Source organism: Falco cherrug, chromosome 1, assembly GCF_023634085.1.
Source record: "Falco cherrug isolate bFalChe1 chromosome 1, bFalChe1.pri, whole genome shotgun sequence".
NCBI classification, from domain to species: Eukaryota; Metazoa; Chordata; class Aves; order Falconiformes; family Falconidae; genus Falco; species Falco cherrug.
In genome coordinates this window covers 88,104,244-88,127,799 of record NC_073697.1, presented here as the reverse complement: position 1 = coordinate 88,127,799, position 23,556 = coordinate 88,104,244, and the positions used below count along the sequence as shown (strand labels likewise).

At 39.5% G+C, this 23,556-nt stretch overlaps 1 protein-coding gene across 1 annotated transcript in view; it reads right to left on the bottom strand.

Annotated features, from left to right (window-relative positions):
• The window catches only part of PPIL2 (peptidylprolyl isomerase like 2), a 72,233-nt gene that overhangs the window by 9,021 nt on the left and 39,656 nt on the right, over positions 1-23,556 (bottom strand). Inside the window, exons 13-16 of the mRNA XM_005445223.4 lie at positions 18,089-18,178; positions 16,697-16,730; positions 7,620-7,737; positions 4,882-4,938 (exon numbers count right to left, since the gene is read on the bottom strand). Coding sequence (XP_005445280.1) covers positions 4,882-4,938; positions 7,620-7,737; positions 16,697-16,730; positions 18,089-18,178 — 299 coding nt within the window. The remainder of the gene's footprint in view (positions 1-4,881; positions 4,939-7,619; positions 7,738-16,696; positions 16,731-18,088; positions 18,179-23,556) is intronic.

The following is a 23,556-nucleotide window of genomic DNA, read 5'->3' as shown; positions in this document are numbered from 1 at the left end:
GACTTAATCTAGCAGGCGAGACACAGTAACGAAAAGTGCTGAAAAAACAAGCTGGAAAAAAGCATTTTGAAACTAGACTCAACAGATGAACCTGGAACGTAAGGACTTTCTCTGCTTTGGCACAGGTTCCTCTTAAGAGATCATACAACTGTTTTGGAAACGACAGCAGCCCTCATGCAGCTCCAACAGCCCAGTCATCCTGTACTACAGGACACCACAGCCACAGCTTCCACAGGCAGGCCTACGTTAATTGTCAGCAAGGTTTATTTTCCCACCTTGCTCTTCATTCCTATCCTGGTGTCTGGGGAGCGGACTGCAGTGCAACATTAGGTGAGGCTCCCTACACAGACCCAACAACAGGATCTGCTGTCACACAATTTCTCCATTCTTCAGAGCAGAAGAGCAACAAGAACATGAGTTTCCCAGCTTAGAAGCCATTGGAGTTCACCGATTCAAATCATACAGGGAACATTACAAGTGGAAACAGAAACTGTGTGTTACTTCACTGTACCTTGGTAACTGAATAATGACTGGTAGCTCCTTCATGTAGGTAATGACCTTAGAGAACAAGTGTTACTTTCATTACCCCATTCTACAGAACTGCAGTAGAAAGCATTAAACAGGTTAAGGAATACTTAATACAGAGTAGTAGTATCCAAGGAAAGAAAACTCTCTTCCACAAAAGCATCTGGCAAGGGGAGGTGGGAAGAAAAGACTGAGTGCATGTCAGTGTCTCCAATTTGACCAAGTCTGAGGTTTCCCAAACCACCTTGTTCATTACTTCCAGAAACAAGAGAATTGAAGAATGAGCAGCAGAAACCTTGAGAGACAGTTAAAATTTATCTGTGTAAGCAGATATATGCAGCCATGTACAAAGGGGAAAACTGACCTCCATATACTCATCTCCTGTCGCAGCTGCCACATCCTTTTCTCAGTTTTTGACAAACAGAAGTGATGCTCTAATAAACACACATAACTGCTGCACAGGTCATTTCCAGCTTTGCTACTCTGACCACAACACTTTTCCCTCTGCTCCCTCTATTTCCCTTTTTATCACGTCACATACCTGCAACCTGCCCTCACTTTCAAGCCCACCATGCTGTGCTTGTCCTAAATCTCACCTAAAATTCAGAGACAGTATTTCTCTCTTCCTGTTGATCAGCACAACTCAATCACCTCCCACTATCATTTTAAACATGCACTTTTTCATGTGTCCCTTTAGCTTTCAAACAGGCTCCCCAAAATATCCACAAAGCCATTTCATTTTTTCCTAGGTTCTGAAGAAAGTGCAAATTTCAGTGGAAGGTAGGCTGAAAGGGGTCACTGCTGCAACTTCCCTGTATCTATATGCAGTTTCTTTTCTACTTACACAGCTCTCTGGGACAGAGATTATGTTTCTATTTCTGCTTAGAAAGGGCAAATGTACCAGGTCTCTGATCCACAGGAACTGTGAACCATTGGAATGATACAAAATCTAATACCACCACAGATGGGATGTGCTTGCCTCTAAATTTCACATCAGACAGGAACGTGAGCCTATACTAGTGTTTTGGCTGTAACATCTCTGCAGCTCATGCAACAGTTGGGCTCTCAGTGACAGCATGGGTAAGAGGGACCCCCCAGCCCATAATAGCAGCAGGCAGAACTTTCCCCATGCAACAGTCCCCTGCAGATGCTTCTCATCCACTTTGTGCAGAGCAAATGCATGTTGGTTGGTTTACATTATTTGAGTTTTTGAATTAAACCTCTTATCAGCAAGCTAGAACCCAACAAAAGCCACCAGTTAGTTTTCATGTTAATTACAGCACTGCCTAAGTCAGGAGAAACGGTAATTACTAGAAATGGTAATTACTAATTTAATCTAGGCAGCTCTGCTGGAGCATGAAATCCATGCAGCCTGCAACACACCTCCAAGGGAAGGTATTCTTCTCTCACTGTCCTTGTTTTTGCTTTCTATCCATGCCAAATTATCTCCTTTATTTTCAGTAACATCCATCCTCATTATTACCCTGGTGGGCAGCACAACCATGACAAGATGCCCTCTCTGTCCTCCAGCTGCAGCCTTCTCCTGAGACTTGAAAATTCCAGTGCACCAAGCCAGACATGTGCCACCTCTTCACAGTCCCACTGCCTGCAGCTGGTGTGTTTTCCAAACATACTTAACAGCCAAACATCCAACATTAATAGCTACTATAATGTTTCGAACCAGTGGGGACATGAATAAGATGCAGCTCCAGAGAAGCAACTTTTCAACGTTCCATCCCCAGAGGACCAAAAAAACCCAAAGGGGTGGGGAATCGTTGCTCTTTCACTCTTTTTTGTTCTCTAAAGTACAGAAATCCTGCTGAAAAGTTCTATATAAATTACAAACGGGTCAAATTCTGCTCTCAAAGATACATATGTGACACTCACTAACATAAACCAGAGCCACAGAGAAATAGCTGAGGGTACAGCTGAGATGAAGAGTATTTATGTTTTCATATTAACTGAAATAAGTAATCCTCAAATCTGTATCAAAGTCACAACAGGCCAGTAAGCATCCAATTAAGACAATCCAACATAACATTTGTGGAAACAAAGAATTCTGATTTCACCGGTTCATTCTATTCTTAAACCTAGATATTATTCCTAGATATGCTTCCCAGGTATTATTGTGCTATACAGTCTAAGATCAGATAGAGGCACCAAATCCCAGAAACACCCAGGATCTAAACCAGCAAACTGAAGGTGGAGTTTCTCTGGAGATACAATTTCTGGAACCTTTTGGCTTTTAAAAACAAATGCAGGTAAAAACAGCTGAAGGATTTTGATGACAGAATACATATATTAAGAGCTGAGCTGTATTAAAGGCTTAACAGCCTTTTATATTAAATCTGTAGATAACTTCAATTATTCAACTTGTAGATTAATACAGAGTGACTGGAATACATCTATCCCAGCATCTTCATTTTTTACATTCTTTGAATTAATCTTCATTTACACGCAAGAGAGTCCAAAGTCAAATTCACCTGCTCTGTGAAGATGTCGCTCATTTTTCATGCAGGGAGCCAAACATGATTCTAAACCAACACTTTAAATAAAGTTTTTCTTTTGTATTTCAGCTAAGAATATTTGCAGTGCTGAGAAAGCAGCACCACTTCTTTACTCTGGCAACTAAGTTCAGATTTCTGTAGTAGCAAGGACAAACAAAAAATGAAAGTGTCTTTGCTAAAACTGCATAAATCTCTGCTATTATACCCTTAGCTAGATTTACTTGGACTGAAGTAATTCCTCTCTAAAGGGCAATGTACAGTGTGAAACAATTTGAGCTGTTTTGTTCAGAAGGTACTTGAGACGTTACACATGGTGCAAAGGCTTTTGGGAGCAGGCTCCCTGCACTGCAGTAAGCTCAGCTACTCTCTAAATTCTTTCCTGGTGAATTACGGTAAAACTGGAGCACATGGGGAAACACAGCAAAGACACTGGAAGACTATACAGAATGCTCACTGAAGTCAGGTTGCATCTAGAACAGAGGAACAGTCACATTTTCAGCTGAGCTGTCCTAACCCAAATACTATTTGATGAGGTGGCAAGCTCAGGTTAACAACATTACTGATAGGATTTAATGGGATTTTTGCAAGGAGGACTCAAATTGTAGCTTAAGTGAAATAGTCTTAAGATATGGGTAATGTAACTCCTCCAAGAAGATACTTGCTCTCTAGAACTTGCTTCATTAATCTGTTTTCACCAAATGACAAGGGAACTGTAAATTTTTCTAGGGCAGACCTGAGAAAGGAAAAAGAAGTGTATTTCAAAGGGTGGAATTATTGCAGAATCAGTATTGGAACTAACAGCACTAAAGTATTTGTTTTAAATGAAGCCAGTTTCTGCCTCAAGAACTCACAGGCAGAGAACATGGATTAAATATATCATTATATTCATTATACAGCACAATTGTATGACATCCAGTCAAAGTAAACAGCACATGCATTTCTTTTCAGTTGCTGCCCCTCAGACAGATAAAACTCTGAGAGTAATAAAAAAAATATAATCTTAATTTTAAAAAGATTGTAAAATTCTCAGGAACTACCAATGAAGCAGGCTAGTAAAATTCCCCTTCCTGCCATTTGCACCATGGCACTTGTTAGAACAGCTATGCATGACTTGGAAAATACCATGTACCTGCAGTAGAGGAAGCAAAGAACAAACTGTAACATAAAGATTTTGTAATATCTTCTGTAATAAATACCTTGATCTTTATCATGTGAGGGCTTGACTGGAAAAAACTTTTGGAAGATACTTTTTTATAAAGAATTAAGTACCCTTGCTGTCTTGGCATCAGTAATATCTTTATATATACAAACATAAACATGTATGTATGTACACACCCGCATGCACATAAACACACAGATTTTATTTATACTGATGATAACTGTCAGGAAAAGAAAATAAGAATAGAATAAAAAAGGATAAAAGGGGCCAAAAGACCTAACCTATGCAGAAGCTCTGTGGTCTATACCATGATGAAGAGCAGTCCTGTCGTGACTAATTTCCTGGTTGACAGCTTATAATAGCATGAAAGCAGCGTTGAAGAGGTAATCTCCTGTGTCCCAGTAATTAGCATGCACAAATATTAACATGGTTGGTTACAGGACAATGATTACTTTGTTCATGACTCCTCGGAGGGCCACCCACAGAATGGAAGGCAACTTACAATGATGGAAAGAGGAAAAAAAGGCAGAGTCTACTGGCACTGATGCAATGCTGGCCACCTACTCATGACCAGGAGAACTGGATTGTGAGCTAGGATTTTGCACCAGTTCAATTGCAGGAGTCACTTTAGGCTTCAGACATACAGGAGAGCACATCTGCTACACTCTGCTTATAATATCCTTCACTTACCTTCCAAAAACTGTATGCTTCTTGTCCAGATATGCACAAGAGCGGAATGTGATGAAACTGGAAGGAAGAAAGACGTAACATGTAGCATATTATCTTATTGACACTCAACAACAGCCAGTATTTTTAAAAACAGAAAGTGTATGCAACAACTCTCCAAGAGAAGACAAGACGCCCTCCCTCTCTGTCTCCCCTCTGAGAGGCTGGCTGGCCAAACATCCTTTAATGCCTCTGTTTTGTGGGTTTTGTCCTGGACTTCTGGAGTTTTGACTTCTCCCTTCTACACATTACTAACACCCCTACACAGTACTCCAAGCACAGTGACTTGCGCAAAGTCCAAAATCAATCTGAGCATCTGCCTCCTTGGCCACGCAGGCCCTGGGAAACTCACACACGACAGGGAGACGTGCATCCTACTTGAGAAGTACATTTCTTGGGCACGATTGGGAGCTTGCATGCAGCAAATACCATTATATAACTCAACAGTTTGTGCCAGTGTAAACTTCTATCTTTTAGGATATTTACTTTTTGCATTTCTCTTCCATTAAAGTGGCCTGCCGGTGATCCATTTCTCCTCCGGACAGAGCAAATTCATGCTTCGGATGCAAACATGGCTGAAGAATACTTCCAAGTGTCAAAAGTAATGAAAATCTGTGAAACTTGGATTTTTAATTTTTAATTAATTGGATTTCTCATTTTGGAGGCTGTATCTTTACAGTGAAATGTGGGAACTAAAATTCCAAATCCAAAGCTACCTTTACTACTAAAACTTTTCTCTAAAGCTTAATGCTTCTTTGGAAGATTTGGACTACAAGCGTATGAGACAGAGGTTTCCACACTGTGGTCTGCAGACCATGATGGCTCATCTTGGCTGGACATGCAGTGCTGGCTCTCCTCCCTGTCTCCATCTGTTACACTACACTAGAGACAGCTAAAAATATATAAGCATTCCAAAAGCACTTTTCCATATAAGCAACTGCCTCAGGAAGTTTTATGATTTTTAGCAGAAGAGGTTGCAATCTGCCAGACAAACTATTAAGACATAGTTTGCCCTAGGAAAGCTTTGAGATGCTGTACAGAATGGAAACTCCTACACAGGGCAAACATTACAATTTAGCCTTGTGCATGGGTTCTTTGCACCACTTTATTCCCAGGTATCCAATTCTTAAGATTATCAAGTGGTCAGTTATGGAGCACTGTAATAAAAAAATCTGAGCAGCAGCAAATACACAGAGAAAGCTTCTCATCCATCAACACATCAAAATAAAATTAAGGACAATGGAATTAACATAACTCAGGACGATCCCAGAGAAGTCCTGACCATTATTCGAGCATCACCTTACACAGGAGAACCCAGCTCACTCTGCACTGCAGCGCCTATCACCTATGGGGAGAGCTATTCACCTAGTTCCTAAGGTCACAGCCATTGCCAGAACCATGTAAACACTGCCTAGGAAGCTTTATAAACATGGGCAGCTGGAGTCTCTCAAGGACTTCACATATAAAGGAATTTCATATTTCACTTGCAAATTTCAGGAAAACATATGATCACATTTACAGCAGCAGATGATGTCACTCAAAACAGCACATCACTCGTGATCTGTCCATATAACTTCTGTTTCTAGAATCCCTTTTTCAAAAGAAGAGAAGAGAGAAAAGAGAGAACAGAAGAGAGAAAAGGAGGCCTCTACTCTCCCCTAATTTAGCATGAGTGCTGGCAATAACATTCAAATCCAAAATAAGCTCTACAGCAATCTGATCCTGCAAACTGCCCAACATGTGCTTAGCCTTAAGTACGCAAGTAAGCCTATTAAAGGCCCTGAGACAGCCACTTGTGTTTAATTAAAGCTAACCACACTACTGCATAGTTTAGAAGCCACAATAACACTTAGCATCATGAAGACCAACACCAAGAACCCCCTCGCTCCCCAGTCCCAACACACAGCAATGTACACACACAGACACACTCTCTCACTCTCTTCCCTGGGGCTCCCAATAAAAGTACAACTTTTTTCTGTTGCAGTACTTAGAGAGTGACCAATAAATAGTTAGCTTAAATTGACATAGAACTGTTTCAAAATACTACATGCAAACACCCATATTAATGTTATGTGTAAAGAATGGTACTAAAACTTCAATTATTTTTAAATTTCATTTGTTGTTCTTCCTGCTTCTTCATTAATTTTTTCCTCACTTTAGTCCTCATTCTGCTTTTGTACACTGAAAAAACCCCAAGTCATTCTTCATGCCAGATTCTGCACTTCGCCATGTCTGGGTTCTACATATTTCAACAGTGCAAAACTGTTCCATTTATTTAAAATCAGGTGAGTAAAAAGAAGCAAGATTTCCACAGAGTATATATTTCATTTCATTAAGCCCTTTCAAAAAGTTGAATACAGGGCTAAATTTAAATGGAGTGGAGAGGTGTAATTATCTTACAGGGATAACACTGGGGGGACACTGACAAAAATGAACAAAACCTGCAAATCATAAAAAAGAAAAGACAAATTAATGATTTAATGATGACATAATAAACCTACAAATCTTACTGTGCTTCACTTTGCTCTTTGACTGGGTAACAGCAGCTGTAGCTACCCTGATTTCAATATGCAGCACTTGACAGAATATTTCACTTGGCTGAACTTTAAAGAGTAGCTCATAAAATGTCATTTGTTTTCTTAACAGAGTAAGACACAATGCCTAGAGGGAAAAAAAAATACAAAAAGCAAGTGACTACTTACAACTGTGATTTGTTTGTGTTGGGTCCCGAATTGGCCATACTAAGAACACCACGTCCTGTGTGGGACAAATTGGGCCTAAATTCATCTTTGAAAGGCTTTCCCCAATAAGATTCTCCTCCTTGAAAGAGAAAAGATGATAGAAGAAATGTTTGTTTTCATTAGTTTCCCACTACATTTTATATCAGGCACTGACATTAAAATCAAGGTTTCCGGCACTTTTGATCCCTCCGTGTATAATACATTCTTACCTCAGCCCTATCACCAGGCTAGTATTTGAGCATGCCCTTGAAATCAGATGTTTGTAACTGGCAACACAATTCTGTGCCCCCACGCTATCAACTGCAACAGACCAGACTGTTTATCAACAGTGTTATATATTGTGTGCTGAATATCTGTCAAGGATTTAATTCTTTACTGCTGTTCCACCATAATTTTTCTTTTTTGAGACATTACACCTTTAAAAGTGGCTGCCTGACAAAACAGAGCAAAGAATTACTAATTTAATTGCACTCTGGATATAGCATTGCTTCCGGAAATAAAAGTATCAGGGAGATGAAATACATTCATAGAATCAACTAAGAATAGGAGCTATAAACTCAAATGCCCGATTCCTGGCTAAACAATGAAAAATGATTTTATGTATATATATATATACACACATATATATATACACACACACACATATATATATATATAAAAGGCAAAAATTAGATATTTGGTCTAGATACCTGGAGATGTAAACACTTAAATGCAATGAAGCCAAAAGGATGACTAAACTGCACAAGCGACAGACCTCCAAAACTGATTTATTTTCCATGTCTGTGGATAGAAAGAGGGTCTGGGAGACCTCTCCTCCTGGCTGTCATTTTTACATTATTTATGACAGATCTGACATTTCCATTTGCACTTTCCTCCAGGATCATTCTTAATAAGAAAAACGAAGGCTGAGATGAGTCATAGTTTTACAGTCAAATCCGTAATCTTGTTTGACAAACCATGAAAAAACATTTCACCTTAGGATAGTATTAAAATTAAAACAAATAGGCAGCAAGACTGGTCCCTCTGCAGAACTGGCTCAAGAATCCTCCAGAGTAACTGTATCACTTGTGGAGCAGGAGGTCAGGAAAGGTTCTGTAGTGCTCAACAGCTATTTGTACATGTAATACAGAAAAGCAATTTGATGATATGGCTGCACAGGCAAGCAGCAAATAAAACTGAGGAATAAAACAAGCTCCTCCTGAAAACCTTATGCATAAAATCACAAGAGTGCATCAAATGAGAAAAGTGTTTCAGATGATACCATGAAAACAAAGCATCACAGGTGGACAGCTGCAAGTGCAAGCAGAACTAAGTAAGCGAGAAATTTTGGAAGAAACTGACCCACTTTAAAACCCAATTAATCATGTTCAAAAGGCCTATTAATAGAGTTGAGTGTTGCCTGCTCTGCAATTTGACACAAGGCAGCAAAAGGGGAGAAACCCTGTAGGGATTTTCTGTAATCAGGAGTAGAGAAGTGATTACTTCAGCAATCTTTGGCTATTGAATATTTTAAGATCAGCTAAATTACATCAGCTTGATCCCATATGCCAACCTCTTCCAGTAGTGGGTGAAAGGGATACGCTACAGCTGCATCTAGCTCTACTGTCTTGAAGATGGATCCAAACCCCAGCTGTTCCAGCCAAATCCAAAAGTGCTCAACCTATCAGAAAATGCCTTACCAGAAGCCAATAATTTTCTTTGTTAATTAATCTCTCTGCATGTTCCTATTTGCTAAGAGAGGTTACTTGTGCAGTGCCTTAGTCACCTGCCTTGTTCAGAAAAGCAAAGTTACTGTAGGTCAGTAAATAAACAAGTTACGCTCAGAATATAGTGAGGTTCCATGCCAGCAGGCGCTGCCCGAAACCAGAAACACACCTGCAAAGCCTGCAGACCCACTGCTCATCCACAGCCCAACGCTCTGTGCACTACTGCTCCTTCCCTCTTTGCCTTTCACAGTTTTCACCTTCCAACTTCAACTGGTGGGGCAGCTTCAGGGATGGTCTCCCTGCCCACACCACCATGCCACTGCCACGCCACTGCTTCAGGCCATGCATTTCTGCTCTCCCTGACAAACTTCCCTTGGACTTCCCTTAGAAGAAATACCTAATTCTGCTTCAAAGGATCTCTTGAAGGAACAACTAATCATTTGTAAAGCAGATGCACTTGCTGTTGAGTCCCAACCCAAAGGAATTTTTGTTGTCTGAAGTTTTCAAATGATACGCAAACATGAACACAGCCCACTGAGATGGGCCACAGCAGCAAGTGGCCAAACCCTTGAGTCTGTTACACTCTTCATACACTTCAAACCAATGCTGGAATCAGTGTGTTGTCAAGCTGCTGAAAGAGAGCAGAAATCAACCCTGGAGCCTTCACTGGTCAGAAAAATAATTCAAAAGGAATGAGAAAAACTGTGAATGACAGAGAGACTCTCTCTTTCTGGCACAACAAGCAGCCAGATCCAAGAACTTGCAGACAGGAGCAATGAGCCATGATCTTTAGGTTTTGGAATATTTATTTTTGTATGATTTCATTTCAGACCATGCACTGCAGGTCAGAATTAATCTCATATGTATGAAGGCTAACTTTGGTTTGTTTCACTTCTCTGGAAAGAAGTGCTGATATTTTAGCAGATAGTTACAGCATGAGATCCAGTCCCTTCCCTCTGTCTGCCATACAGCTGTTTCCAAGGCTAATTCCGTCTGCCTGGGACCTTCGGCTAGAACAGAGAATGGCCTGTGCAGCATTTGCCTAAAAGGCCAGGCATCCTATAAAGGACATAGCTGAAGTGTCTGCGGAGGCCTGGCAGCACGGACTGGCAAGGGGCGGTGGAGACGCTGCAACAGCAGTCAGACAGCACTACAGGAATGGTTCAGGGGTTTTTGTTGCTTTTTAAAGAAAAACCCTCAAAGTTTTAATTTAAAGAGAAGAAAGGAAAAACCCCAAAGTATTCCCCTTACATTTAAAAACAGCCTGAATGTGCTGTTTGTTAAACTCCTGCTAACCTCTGGAATCATTCCAGGCTTTAAGTACCTGCTTGAAGCAGGATCTGACAGAGCAAGCCAGAAGATGGTGAGTTACATGTATATATTTTTTTTTAATTACTGAAACCCAGAATCACTTTCTCTGTGAAGATTAAAAACAGATCCTTCATCAGTCTACTGCCATGGCAGCACAGTGCCTAATGCTCAGCCAGGGGAGGTCTGGAACAGGGGTTTTAGATTCTCACATTTTACCCTCTACAGTAAAGCTCAGTGTAAACTTGGGAAAATAACTCACAGGTTCCAAACCTACTACTAATAATTACAAGGCATTCTGAAGTATCCAGCAGATTTTACTGTGTTTATTCTCAACATGGTTAGGAGGTGTGGCTGTGCCATCTTCCTCGTTTTCTGAAAGCAGAATGGATGCAGACAGAAGAGGTGGGACCATAGCACTGCCTAGCTCAAGCCCTCTCATGTTACGCTCCCAATATATGCCATAAAGAGAGGAGGCTCCTCCTCATATTCCCCACATCTTCCTCAGAGAGCACACAGATCACTGCTGGCTATATATGGAGTCACAATGATGCAGAAACCTCACCCCAGTGCTGATGTACAAGCCTACAAGCAAAGCCCGTGGAAAACGAGAATTGACTCTGGGTGTTAAGATTCACAATGGGCAGCACTGCCTGTCACTTCACCTTCCTCTCAGCTTACTCCCTGATGAGATTATTTTCTGTCAAAGTGGAGCTGTGTGTCTACTGGACTTGCAAATGTTTCTGAGATCCTATTACAAAAAAAGTGCCGGGAAAAAATTCTGGGGGCTTCTGTGCTAAAAATCAGAGGAGTTCACATGGCAGCTGACATGGCCCCAGGGTACTGACACTGGCTGGACTCGTGCTGGGAGTGTGAAACCCAGCCGTACAGACAACCCTGCACATGGGGGGGGTCTCCTGTCTGCACAAAGCTGGAAATACACTGGGGATCAGCCACCGAAGTACACTGGCCTTCTAACAGCATTTAACCTGTACAATATCAAAGCCTTCAGGAGCCAGAAAGAGTTTTTGCACAACTCTGTAAAACTTAAATCACATGCCTGCCCAGATGCCCAAAATTTAAAGCTGAAGGCAGTGGGGAGCCACTTCCCCACACCTTTAATGAAAGAGAAAAAGTCTCTTAAAGAGGTGTTTACCAAATTCTTACACAGATGAAATAAAAAAGACCACACAGCTCACAGCAAATTTAGACTGAATTCATCATTTCCACAGCGGCAAGATATATTTAGCTTGTAACTGAAGCATGGTTAGTTATTCAGTCTTGTATCTGCATCTTGTGCTGACAATGAAAAGGTGAATAGATCTAAACTAACATCTGAAGCAATCACACATTAGAAACTGTACAAAAAAGTGCCACATTTTCAGATTGTCTTTTGAACTAAACCAGCTTACTCTTTAGTAGTCTTTGTTCCTACTAAAGGCATTTTTTTCAGAAAGTAATTTTTTCGATAAAATTACAGAAGTTGTATAACTTGCAAAGAGCCGAGACAAGCACCGAAAGCTTCAGAAATGTAGCATTCCAAAAGCCAGGTGTGGGCTGGGAATCATCATTCATGACAGTTGTGATTTTAAATAAATCCTTCCTTTTCTGGCATAAAAATTGCTAAGCAGTGGTAAGGAAGTAGGAGGGCTCTGATTCACAAAAATGATGGCTTACTTTCTGTAATTTTCTTCTTGTCATTTGGAACAACGAGGTACACAATAACATCTGACACTTGCACAGAGCTTTCCAAGTGAGATTCTTGAATCATTTTGCAAATATGAAAGCCTTAGCTCAGCCACTAAGTGCTTCTCTCCTTTCAGATAAGAGGACATGGTACTTTCAACCCCACATACCGGAGGCTGGATTTTCAGAGGGGCTGCAATCTGAAAGAAATATATTGCTAGATAAAAAGGTCTTGCTCTTGTCCTTTCACTGAGCTTCAAGCATGCAAGAAAAGAGGCTCTAAAACTGACTGCATTTTAGGAACTTGCCTTGTTAGGAAATCACGTTGCAGAACTGACCAAGCTTGTCCACAATCCTTTGCTACTGACAGTTCAGAGGAGCTCTGCTCACTGCCAACCGAAAAGGAATTCCCATCTACCAGTGGCATTTTATCTTGGACTTTTACAGCTATTGTATGCCTGCCTCCTTTGTGCCCTCCTGGATTCATAAATGGACAGAAGCACACATAAGCTTATTCATGAGGCCTTCCAACAAGCTACAAGTGACAGTAGCTGAAAAATACCTATGCTGCTTTGAAAACACAGTGCTTTGCATACAGTTTTCCTTTTTGTCATACAAAAGGCTTAGAATATTAAACCTATTTTTCCTACATGCAAATTTTCTTCTACTATTTGGAACACTGAAAATACAGAGCAGCTGCTCCACTTGAACTAGCATGAGTTAAACAGAATTACTCACAATGTTCAACCACTTAGTTGTTATGAACAGCAGGAAAAGAGATACATCACAAATCTAAAATTCATTTTCAAATAATTAATCATTACAAAGAATGACCATGATTCAGCTTATTGCTCTGAATACTGTCTCTATGGGTGGTTATTTTGTTAGAAAAGAAATATGCTGCTGCAACACAATAAAATTTCTCCCAGTAGTCCTATGAAATATTAAGCTGAAGGACGTAGAAAATTAGTTTGGTCCTCTAAATCAGTGAGAACATTACAGGACAGTCTATCTAACTGCTTTGGCAAAGCAGGTCTGCCAGCTAAGCTAAGGTACAACTCTATTCCCCACTCTTCTCCGTGTGGTATCTCAACATCTACATGCCATAATGCTGATTTCCACCCTCCTCCATCCCAAGGTTAACTGTTGAGTACCAGGAATCAGTTGTCTTTCATATCTGCTGGGTCACAGTTACTTTTATGACAGCCTAACAGGAGACTCTAAAAGGACACATTGGGGTGCTCAATAACAAATAAAAAAGAAATAAGCATCAGTGCTGCTTACAGATAGGACTGTTTAGCTGGAGTAGCCATGGAAATGGACAGTCAGTGACAATCAGCTTGGCATTTTGCAAATGTTTCCATAACAGAAGCACAGTTAATCCAGGTGAGCTGAGAGCACCGTCTATGTACATATGACATGTAACCTCATGTCATGTTGTACTGAATGCACCCAAATCCACCCAGATGCTGAGCAGTGCTGGGCTTAGTTAGCAATGGAGTGGGTGATCATCTAAGCATTTGGGTGTTGCAACCATAAACCTGACACCTGTTGCTGAACACGGGATGAATGTCAGATAACAGAAACCAAATGGTGGGAAGATCTTTGAACAAGTCTGTTCTAGTTCCTGAGCTGATGAACAAGAATAATTAAATAAATATCACAAAACAAAAATATATACAGGCTTAATGCACCTTCCACAGATGAGTCTGGAAAAGGTGGTGGGTTTTTTTTAAACAAACAAACAAAACACCATTTCAAACCTCTTAGAAAATTTCCGTTAAAGCAGAAGGTTCTATGCAGAAGAGGAAACAAAGGATGTTCTTTTTTTCTAAAGTCTTCCTACAAAAGGCTCTAACAGAAACAATTCTGGCAGTTTAAAAACTGATGTTTAAAAGGTAACTTCCAAATAGTCTTCCCTATTACCAACTGAAATACCTGGGAAGAAAGCCCTGTTCTACTCTCATATGCTTCTCTGACATTACAGAGGTCAAGTTATTTACTCCCCCCGTAAACCTCTGAAGACCATTAAATCTTACAGACATTTTAGCTTTCAAAGATGAATCTTTTAAATCTTTTTCTAAGCATCAGCGAGCCAAAGAGATACTGAAATTCCTTCTAGCTGCCAGATGAAATAAAAAAAGGAATTTATACTGCAAATAATGTAGAAGACTCGGGTAAAAAAGGTACAAAGTACCAAATATCCCAGTGCTTTACTCCAAAGCTTTCCTACCATGAATGCCTGTGATCACATTAGCAACACTTAAACCAATGGACTGAAATTTTTACACCATGGGAGCCTAGGAAAGCATTGCTACATTTGCCATATTCTTACACTGCTGCTGAGCTATATTTTCTTCTGGCCACACTGCTGTGGAAAGAACATACAAAGCCAGACAGGCACTTTAGGTCTGGCCACCTTCTTAGAGCATGTGACTTGAGATATGCAAGTGAAATTTCTGCCTCACATTCATGTGCCCAGGATCTATCACGTAGTTAGGAACAAATTCTGACAGACTGCTTGCACTCTGTGAATGAAGTGGCTTCATTTAAGTAAATATTAAACACAAAGGCATGACAGGTCAAGAGATATCTCGTATACCACCAGGTTGTCCATTTACATTTTCTTGTGATCTTACCATATTCAATAAGTGATTAAGTAAGGATATCTAAAATACAACTGTCTTCAAAACATAAAAGACATACAGTTGCAAAGAAGATAGTTGCATTGTTTGGAGTCTACAGTGATTGCAGTCAGTCTCAAAATCTGCAGCACTCATGTCTATTTGAGTGTTCGCTGTCCGTTTCATTAGAACGTTAATAGTCTTGGCAGATGCTTACAAGACATCTCGCCTGCAATATATTCATATTAATTAAGAATGACAAGGAGGAAAACAAGATGAGACAGACTAGAGGTCATTAGACTCCCTTTTTTAAAATAAAAGAATATACATATGAGGTTTCTTCTCCTGTGGGCTTATTTGCATTTTACTTCCTACTTGCTTTGCAGTAGAGCTGAGTCTTGACCTTCAGTGGAGCTGCACTGCCAGTCCTCTGCCAACTGTTAATTGTGCTGTCTTACGGTACTTCCACCATTTGCACAAACAGAGACAAGAATGACACCAGCAAGTTAATTTTCATTCTACAGCAGGATCTGAACTCTACCCTACAAGGGTGAAAGGTGTCTGAGTGAACCCATTAAACTTCTCCCATCTCCTGACACCTCTTTAATTTCTCGTTTTAAAAGATGTTCCTAATTATGTCTTTTGGGATTTGAACTGAAACTCCTTATAACACAATCAACTCACATTTCTTTTGACAGTCCAAGCATATATGGTAACAAACCTTGTTGATGGGCTTTTGCCATCAAAACACAGAACCTTTAACTAGTCTCAAACCTTAGAGTATGCAACTGTTGATTACTGCATGCCACAGAAAAAAAGCTGTTGGGCAACTCACACTAACATTGTTTACACAGTAAATAGAGCTAAAGTATTTAACAACTACAAAGACATCTTTTTCGGATGATCTGTGAGTGCACACAGAAGAATACAGAGCCTGCATATACAAGTGACACATGTACAAACTACAATAAAAATGCACAGAACCTCACAGGACCAGGTGAGGAGCTGTGGAGGCTGCTGACATCTACAAGTGGGCAGATAAAATGTGCAAGTGGAAAATAAGAAAATTCACAGCAACAATTAGAGATATTGTATGACATATCTACTGTGGTGGGCAATGCTCTAAGTACCCTTCAGCTGCTCTATTTCCTGACCATTTCTGATATGACTGTTACTCAGACCTCCAACTATGGGAGAAAGAACAGGAAGAAGAATGTAGTAACAGTGATCCCTAAAAGTCAGAAAAAGAGCAGCTTGGGCTTTACAAGGCAACGAGCTGGGAGAACAGATGGTATCTGGCCATTCACCAATTCTGAGGCAGGTCTCAAGTATTTCATTAACGCTGAATATGAAAGCAACTTTGCATGAGTATGTTCCTTCTTTTGTTCTTTGCCCTGGAAGGCCAGCTGTAAAATCATTATAATTTTCATTTATTTATTTTCTGGAAGAAAAAGGGAGCAAAGATCCAACAAGAATTCTGCATGGAAGAGTGCCCAAGTTTTAGAGAATATATCAGATGAAATTTTGAGCATAGTTAAAATGGTCATAAAAAAATAGTGATAAAATCTTAAAGTAGAAATACTGCTTTAAAGTAGAAATACCTACAATGTACCACATATCATCATTCAGAGAATTTTACTCTACAAGGTGTCTGGAAATAACTGTGACATCGCAGTGCATGAAAACAGTTTACTTGATTCAAACTCAACCTTACCTGTTCCTGTTCCAGTCGGATCACCACCTTGGATCTGCAGAATTAAAATTAAATCAATAGGTTACATATATATCTGTGTGAAAGACATTAAATACAAGCCATAAAAGGCAATTCTGCTCAATTTTCTTCTTTCACTATTGTGTCATGTTGACAAGTTAGCAACAAGGAAACCATTACTACTTATTTGGAGCTTCTTTCATCAGCTGGCTGTCATCTCCTACATTATTTATCCAAGAGCAAAATGACAGTTTTATAAAAATAATAGGTCCCTTGTGGGTAAACAGGGAAAATAAACAGTCTCAAATGGGTTAAGCAGATCATCCTTTCTATTACGTGCTGAGTCATAACCTGCTCTTTCACTGATGATGCATTGCTTTTGGAACCGAAAACGCTTTAAATTTTGCTACCAATCTTCCACATGATAGGAAAGCAAGAAATGAGGGAATATGGAATATTTTCTCTATCTGCATCTTATTTCCCAGTATCCTCTTTCACTATCTGCAGTAGGGAAAATCCTCGGGAAACCATTCTTTCAGCAACAAAATTAATTACAGTATATACTTGCAGGATCTACACAAATAATATTCTATATTCTAATGCCAGTAGAGGGAGCGTGACGTGACTAGTTTCACAGTAATAGCATACAAGCACAATTTTAATTGTGAGTTTAACTATCAACTGAGGTATACAGTGCTGTCAAAAGAAAAAAAGCTTTTTTTAGAATGACAGGATGGAATGTAACATTCACTGATGTCCCCTGAAAGATGTGCCCTGCTTTCAGGATCAGGTTGTTAATTCTTCTGAAAGGAAGTTACAATATCCTAAGCTGCCTAGACTGTACCTCTGTAAATAAAGATCTTTGACTACCAAAGGCAACTTTCTGGTTCACTAGGTGCTCTTTAACTCCTTCACAAAGAAAGGCTGGGCACCTAGTCTTGGAGCACACTCAGGAATCCAAGGTACCACAATCTGAAACAGAAATTAAGCTGCTTTCTAAAGTTTCGTCTGAATGGGATTTCAACCGACCACAGTATTACTTATCCAAATTAGCATTTCCCTCCCTCTCCTTCTGTTCATTAACCACCCACCCACAGGTTGGGAAAGATAACAAGAGCCTTGCCAAAGCAATGACTCTCAAAGGCTTTGTCTGGAATGCCAGCAAAAGAACTACTAAATGCAATGATGCTCCAAGTGACAATATTAGAGACAGTTGTTAGTAAGACCAGCGAGTATAAATTTAGTAAGATAGGACAATCCTAGTTCTGATGGTATATTTACTATATACCTATTTCACCTTGTCATGCATGGAAGAAACTAAAACTCAATCAAGCTAAATAAATATTTTGAGGACATCACATATTGTATATTATACAGGATTTGTTCAATACTCACCACAAAATTACGGATTGATCTGTGAAAAATTGTTCCATCATAATAGTTCTTCTTGCACAATTTTATAAAGTTTTCACATGTTCGGGGTGTCTGAAAGACAAATGAAAGTTTTAATTAAGCAATACCTTAGACAAATTGGTCATTACACTGTTTACAGCAATCACTTTTTATTTGTGCTTTACAAACAGTCATGCAGGACTTGAAGAGGAATGAGTGTCTACAGAAAAAAAGTAGTAACATATGCTTTTTTAAAGTACATTGTAGAGACACACACTGTTAAATACATTAAACCCAGACCTTCCAATTAGCACAAAGAAGTGTTGAACACTAGCTCAGATAACATGAGCTCCCAGTAGACACGATGGTGAAAGCACGTAAGCTCAAAGACTTTCAAGTATCTTAGATCCAGCAGTGTATCATCACCCTGTTCCAAAGGAGGACCTTCTAGCACTGAAAAAAGTTAATTTCCCAGAGTAAGAAAGAACCCGACTTTCAAAGTGAGCAGATCAAAGCTAACTGGAAGACAAGCATTTTGTCCTTTTCACCACTTGGAATAAAAAACGGGACTTTACCCCACAAGTCACTGGACTTGTTTTCAAAAACCAGTGCAAATTAAAGCTATTTATTTGAATTTATGAGCCATGGTGTTCAAACAGTGTTTCTGAAAAAAATTACTGTCTACCTAATCATCCTTCCACTATAATTGTATGGATTCTCTTCTCTGCCATACTAAAATACCTTCAGATGTATAAATATAAGTACAGAAACAGCCTGTTTTCTATACTTGGATGTGTTTTCCAGCCCTACTGGGGATTATGTGCATAAATATATGCCAGGTGTACAAAAGAATACATCTAACTAATCTGAATTGTTACAGGCCTTGAAAATATCCTTATTGTTGTATGTGCTTGCAAGTAAAGCCCCAGCATGAGTCGCAATGCCTGTAAATGAATACACACAAGACTGGAAGCCTCTTTCAGAACAAGACACTGATTCACTTTGCATTGGTATGACGTCATTCCTGGTCCGAGGGCTGCAGACAGAGTAAGACTGAGCCAGGCAACCTGAGGTGACTCAAAAGCAAAAAACCAGAAGGCAAGGCCAATTACAAGCATTTAAGGATGAAATCATCTCTATCTTTTTAAAAGCAAATCCATACAAGTATTCCTCGGGAATCATCGAGAACTTCAATTTTCTGTATTTTCTCATCTGAAACACAATCGTTCTCACCCCTCTTTACTTACACCAAAACGTCTCTTAATTATCCAAACAAACTCTACCTGCCATTATAAATTCTTTGTAATGATTCCTTCTTAATTACTCTATATAGATATAGATGACAGTTGTCAGCTGGGCCATAACTGGAAAATTAAATAAATTCTCATGCAATCTTACACTAGCTATTAGCTCAGATTTCCTATATAATTCATTACTGGGTTAAAATAGTAATGGTATCATAATGGGTTTATGGTAGAATGCCACTAGGACACGTATTTTGGTAGCATCCTGTAGGTAAATCCCATATAAATTGTTTCAAGCAATAGGAGATTTTCCTATCGTTTCAATGTCTATAGCAAATTTGAAAATTTTTCTTTGAATTGGACATATATGCTTGAAAATAATCTTTGTACATAACCTTTCAAGGAAAATTCAACTCCTGAAGAAACGTTTGTGCAGCGTATGCTTCCTTTATAAAACAGTATCATAACAGCCTTGATCCTAACGTAGTGCTATTAGTTATCACGCATACAAATGTCAGTAGGGATAAAAATAAGTTTAAAATATTTCTTTATGAATCAGAAATGGAATCAGCAGCTTTTAGCCTAAGGCACTTTATCTCATGAGAACCAAGCACTCTTTGGAGAGAGACACAGTTAATAAGTTCTCTGGGGGGAATACAGCAACCTGTAATTAATTTTTTAAGAAAAAATGAAATCAGGCAAAAGACTGAGTCCCCTAGAAATACATACCAAACTGTTTTAAATTTGCACAAAGTTGATAACCCAATACAGATTTCCTATTCATTTTTAAAACATGATTTGTAAAATATACATCAAAAAACCTGGCTCTAGTAATGCATTTTTTATGCAGGAGCTATGCGGTCCCTTCTCTCTAAATGGATTTCTAGTTGTTATACCTTTTCCCAGAAACAAGCTTTTCAACTGCAACTGCAGAAATATTTAGTATACAGGCAATAATCATTTCACTGCAAGGCTTTCTTTAAATAATTGCTACCAAATTGGTTCCCATGGCCACCTCATGCATCATACAGATAGATTTGGCAGGTGAACAGTTCCTTAGCAACATTACCATAACCTTTTATGGTTCTTTTTAGTAGACACAAATAAAAAGGTTTGCATTCAGTTGGTAATAAACCCCAGTTTCAGTCATGCAGTTGATCTAGAATATCTGGTTCAGATTATCTGATATATTCAAAGCAGTTAATGTTCTTGCCAAATCTCACACTGCCAAGCACATTTCAGGCACTTTTTAAAGCAGCATCCTGTCCAAAGCAGGAGAAAAAGGCTTGAGGTTTATAGGTAAGGTATAGATCCTCAGTAATGAAGTTATGTTCTGGATTGACCATACAAACAAGGCCAGTCTTTGAAGTCTTTGTTCCAACTACAAAGACTGATGAGAAATATATATAAACAAACCTGACTTTGTTATTTGAGTGTAAGACCTTGTGTAAGATGTCAGACTCGCAGTCTTGGAATGCAAAACTGCCTACTTCTTCAGAAACTTCCTCCACACTACTTCCCCCACACCATTTCCGAAGGAGGAGGGATGGTCAAGGCACCTGGAAATGCAGAAGTGCAGGAGGCAATGCCAGTTTCTTGTTGCCTCATTATTGACATTGGGCTCCAGTCTGTCTTTTTGTTTCTGGCTGTTCTTGTCTCAAATTGACCTCAACAGCAGCAGCTACCTTTACCCTCTTTATTCCTTTTACATTAAGCAGAAAATTATTTAAGTTATTTTAATCTGCTGACTGTGACTTAGACTTACATGTTAGAAAGTCACAGGAAAAATGCTACCTTAATTTGTTAACCTGTTGATCTGAAAGCCACCGACGGAAAAAAGGTTATGTTTTAAATCTGCTGCAGTATCTTCTCAGAAGGATGCAGTGATAGTCCTAAGAAGTCAAAATTCAAAACTTGTGGAAGGCTTTCCTCTCTGAAGAGTGTGGTAGGACAGCCCTGAGAAATCCTCCTTTTCCTCTGTCAAGTTGGGACCATGTAAGTGGACACAGTGTCTCTGTATGATGTCCTTCAACTTAAAAACTTCTCTCTCCAAATGACAGACAGTAAGAAAAAAAATCTTATTTATATATAAAAAAAAGAGTCTCCTGCTCCAACTATGCTCCCTATCTTTTTGATATATGCCAGATAACTGTCTTTCAACTGTTGAAAATTCACACCCAAGACAAGTGGTAAAATTTTAATAAACGGTTTGAGACAGGAATCCACAAGAATACTTAGCCTAGAAGATGACACAAATGCTTTGCTTGGCTCACAGACATATATGTTTAATGGGGCAACAGCCCAATAGTTTTCTAATTATGTTTAAGTCCCCATTTAGCTAACACACTTAGTAGGTAACTCTACATGGAAGTACCAGCAGTCTACCAGTTACTAGGCCCAGACAAATTTTAAAATCAAAAGAGAATTTGCTACCAAGAATGACCGTACAAACACAACAGTGACAAGAGACTGATTGTGAAATCATGGATACTGGGAAAACACTGAAAAAAGGAACATACAATTTATAAACCCAAAGCAAAACAGAGAAAACCCCTGACTCTTTACTATAAAGTCCTAGGAGAAATGCAGATTTTATCTTGTTCCATTTAGAAGTATTAAACAAGCTAATTTTTAGTTTCCTTTTTGCCAGCAAGAGTGGTTCCAAACCAAGCAAAATTCATCTTTCTTGCTGCATCCCAAGACCTGAGGGGTAAGACTAACCAAGCCAGGTCACTATCTGATTTCTCAGTTTGCAGTCCCCTTTCTCATCAGTTAAATAAAATGGGTCATTACATTTGTAAAAGTTACCTTAACCCAGAATTTGTATTAGGCAGCTGAAAAGCCAGCCAGAAGTAGATTAAAAACCTGCAGCACTCCTGTTGCCAAGGTACAGGAGATGAAAAAAAAGAGGAGCTTCTGAGTCGTTGCCATGACTGCAAGGAAAAAGGCTTTACTATGTGAAGAGCTAATCATTTCAAAATGCTCCATCCCTTGAGGATCTGCATGAACCTTGAAGAGAAAATTCACACTAAGCATTCAGAAGCTGTCATTCGCACATCTGTATAACTTGCTTGTGCTAATTCCACTTCCCTTTTATTTTTTTGTCTCTCTAAATTGGATGAACTGTAGTAGTTGCACTAAACTATAGCACTTTGATATATGCTTGTTAACCCTATGTTTCAAAGCAGAAATAATCTGAAATAATGAAAAGCTCATTCCTCACAAATTAATATTGCATTCTACAGCCTTCACCTTATCACACAAACGCCAGAAACCTCCTACTAAGAGGCATGAACTGATGATGGAAATTTCTAAAGCTTCAAACAAAGCCTGCAATTTTTTTAACTTAGATCTCCTTTAAAATGCAAGAGATTTTGTTTTGCTTTGGTCCAATTTATGTACTTTTTTTTTTAACATAGAGCATTTTCACACTTGTAATTGTTTGTTCCAGCAACAATTCTAATGTGTGAGCCCATAAAGAGGTGATTTGGTAAGGTTTAAACTCAGTTCTCCCCATCCCTTTCAATCTGCAATCCTTGTAGCCTACCCATCCCCCAGGAAAGAATTCACCCTAATAAAAGCTTGGCTTTATTTAGGGCTTAGTCAGAGGCAACTGTAATGGAGCAGTTTCAGGAATCACCATCTGTCAAGTGCAAGTATCTGTTTCCTCCACCAAGTCTTGGAAAGAAACTGGACACATAAATGTTTCTAGTGCATTTCAATGCATAATACTGCACTGGAAGGCAATTTAAGCTACCCTGCCTCACTGTGCATGAACAGACTAGAAGCTCACTCCATTTGTTTCAGGACAAGAAAATCCAAAACTCCACAAAGCCCACTGCAAAAGCATGGGGAGAATTTCACTGCGGGAAGCCCATGACATTTCCTGCAGGAGAAACACTTGCTGCAGGCCTGGACATCACCCCCTGCCAGCTCCACTTGCCTGCTAACTGTTCCCCTACGTGTGAGAGGGGTTGAGCCCATGACAGGTTATGGCAGCAACCAGCAGATGCCGATGGTGGTTCAGTTCAGAAAAAGACACAGCAGCTACCACAAGCTGACCATTCTCAATCGGGTCATACAGTAAGCGAATGTGTTCGGGTCAGTTTGCGATCTATGATCAGAAGAGCACAGTTCCAGTGAGAGAGCAGTGGGAGAGATGAAAGCATCAGGGCACTGTGGGGTAAAGCACTTGGCTAGATTCTTACTGATAACAAAAAAGAATCA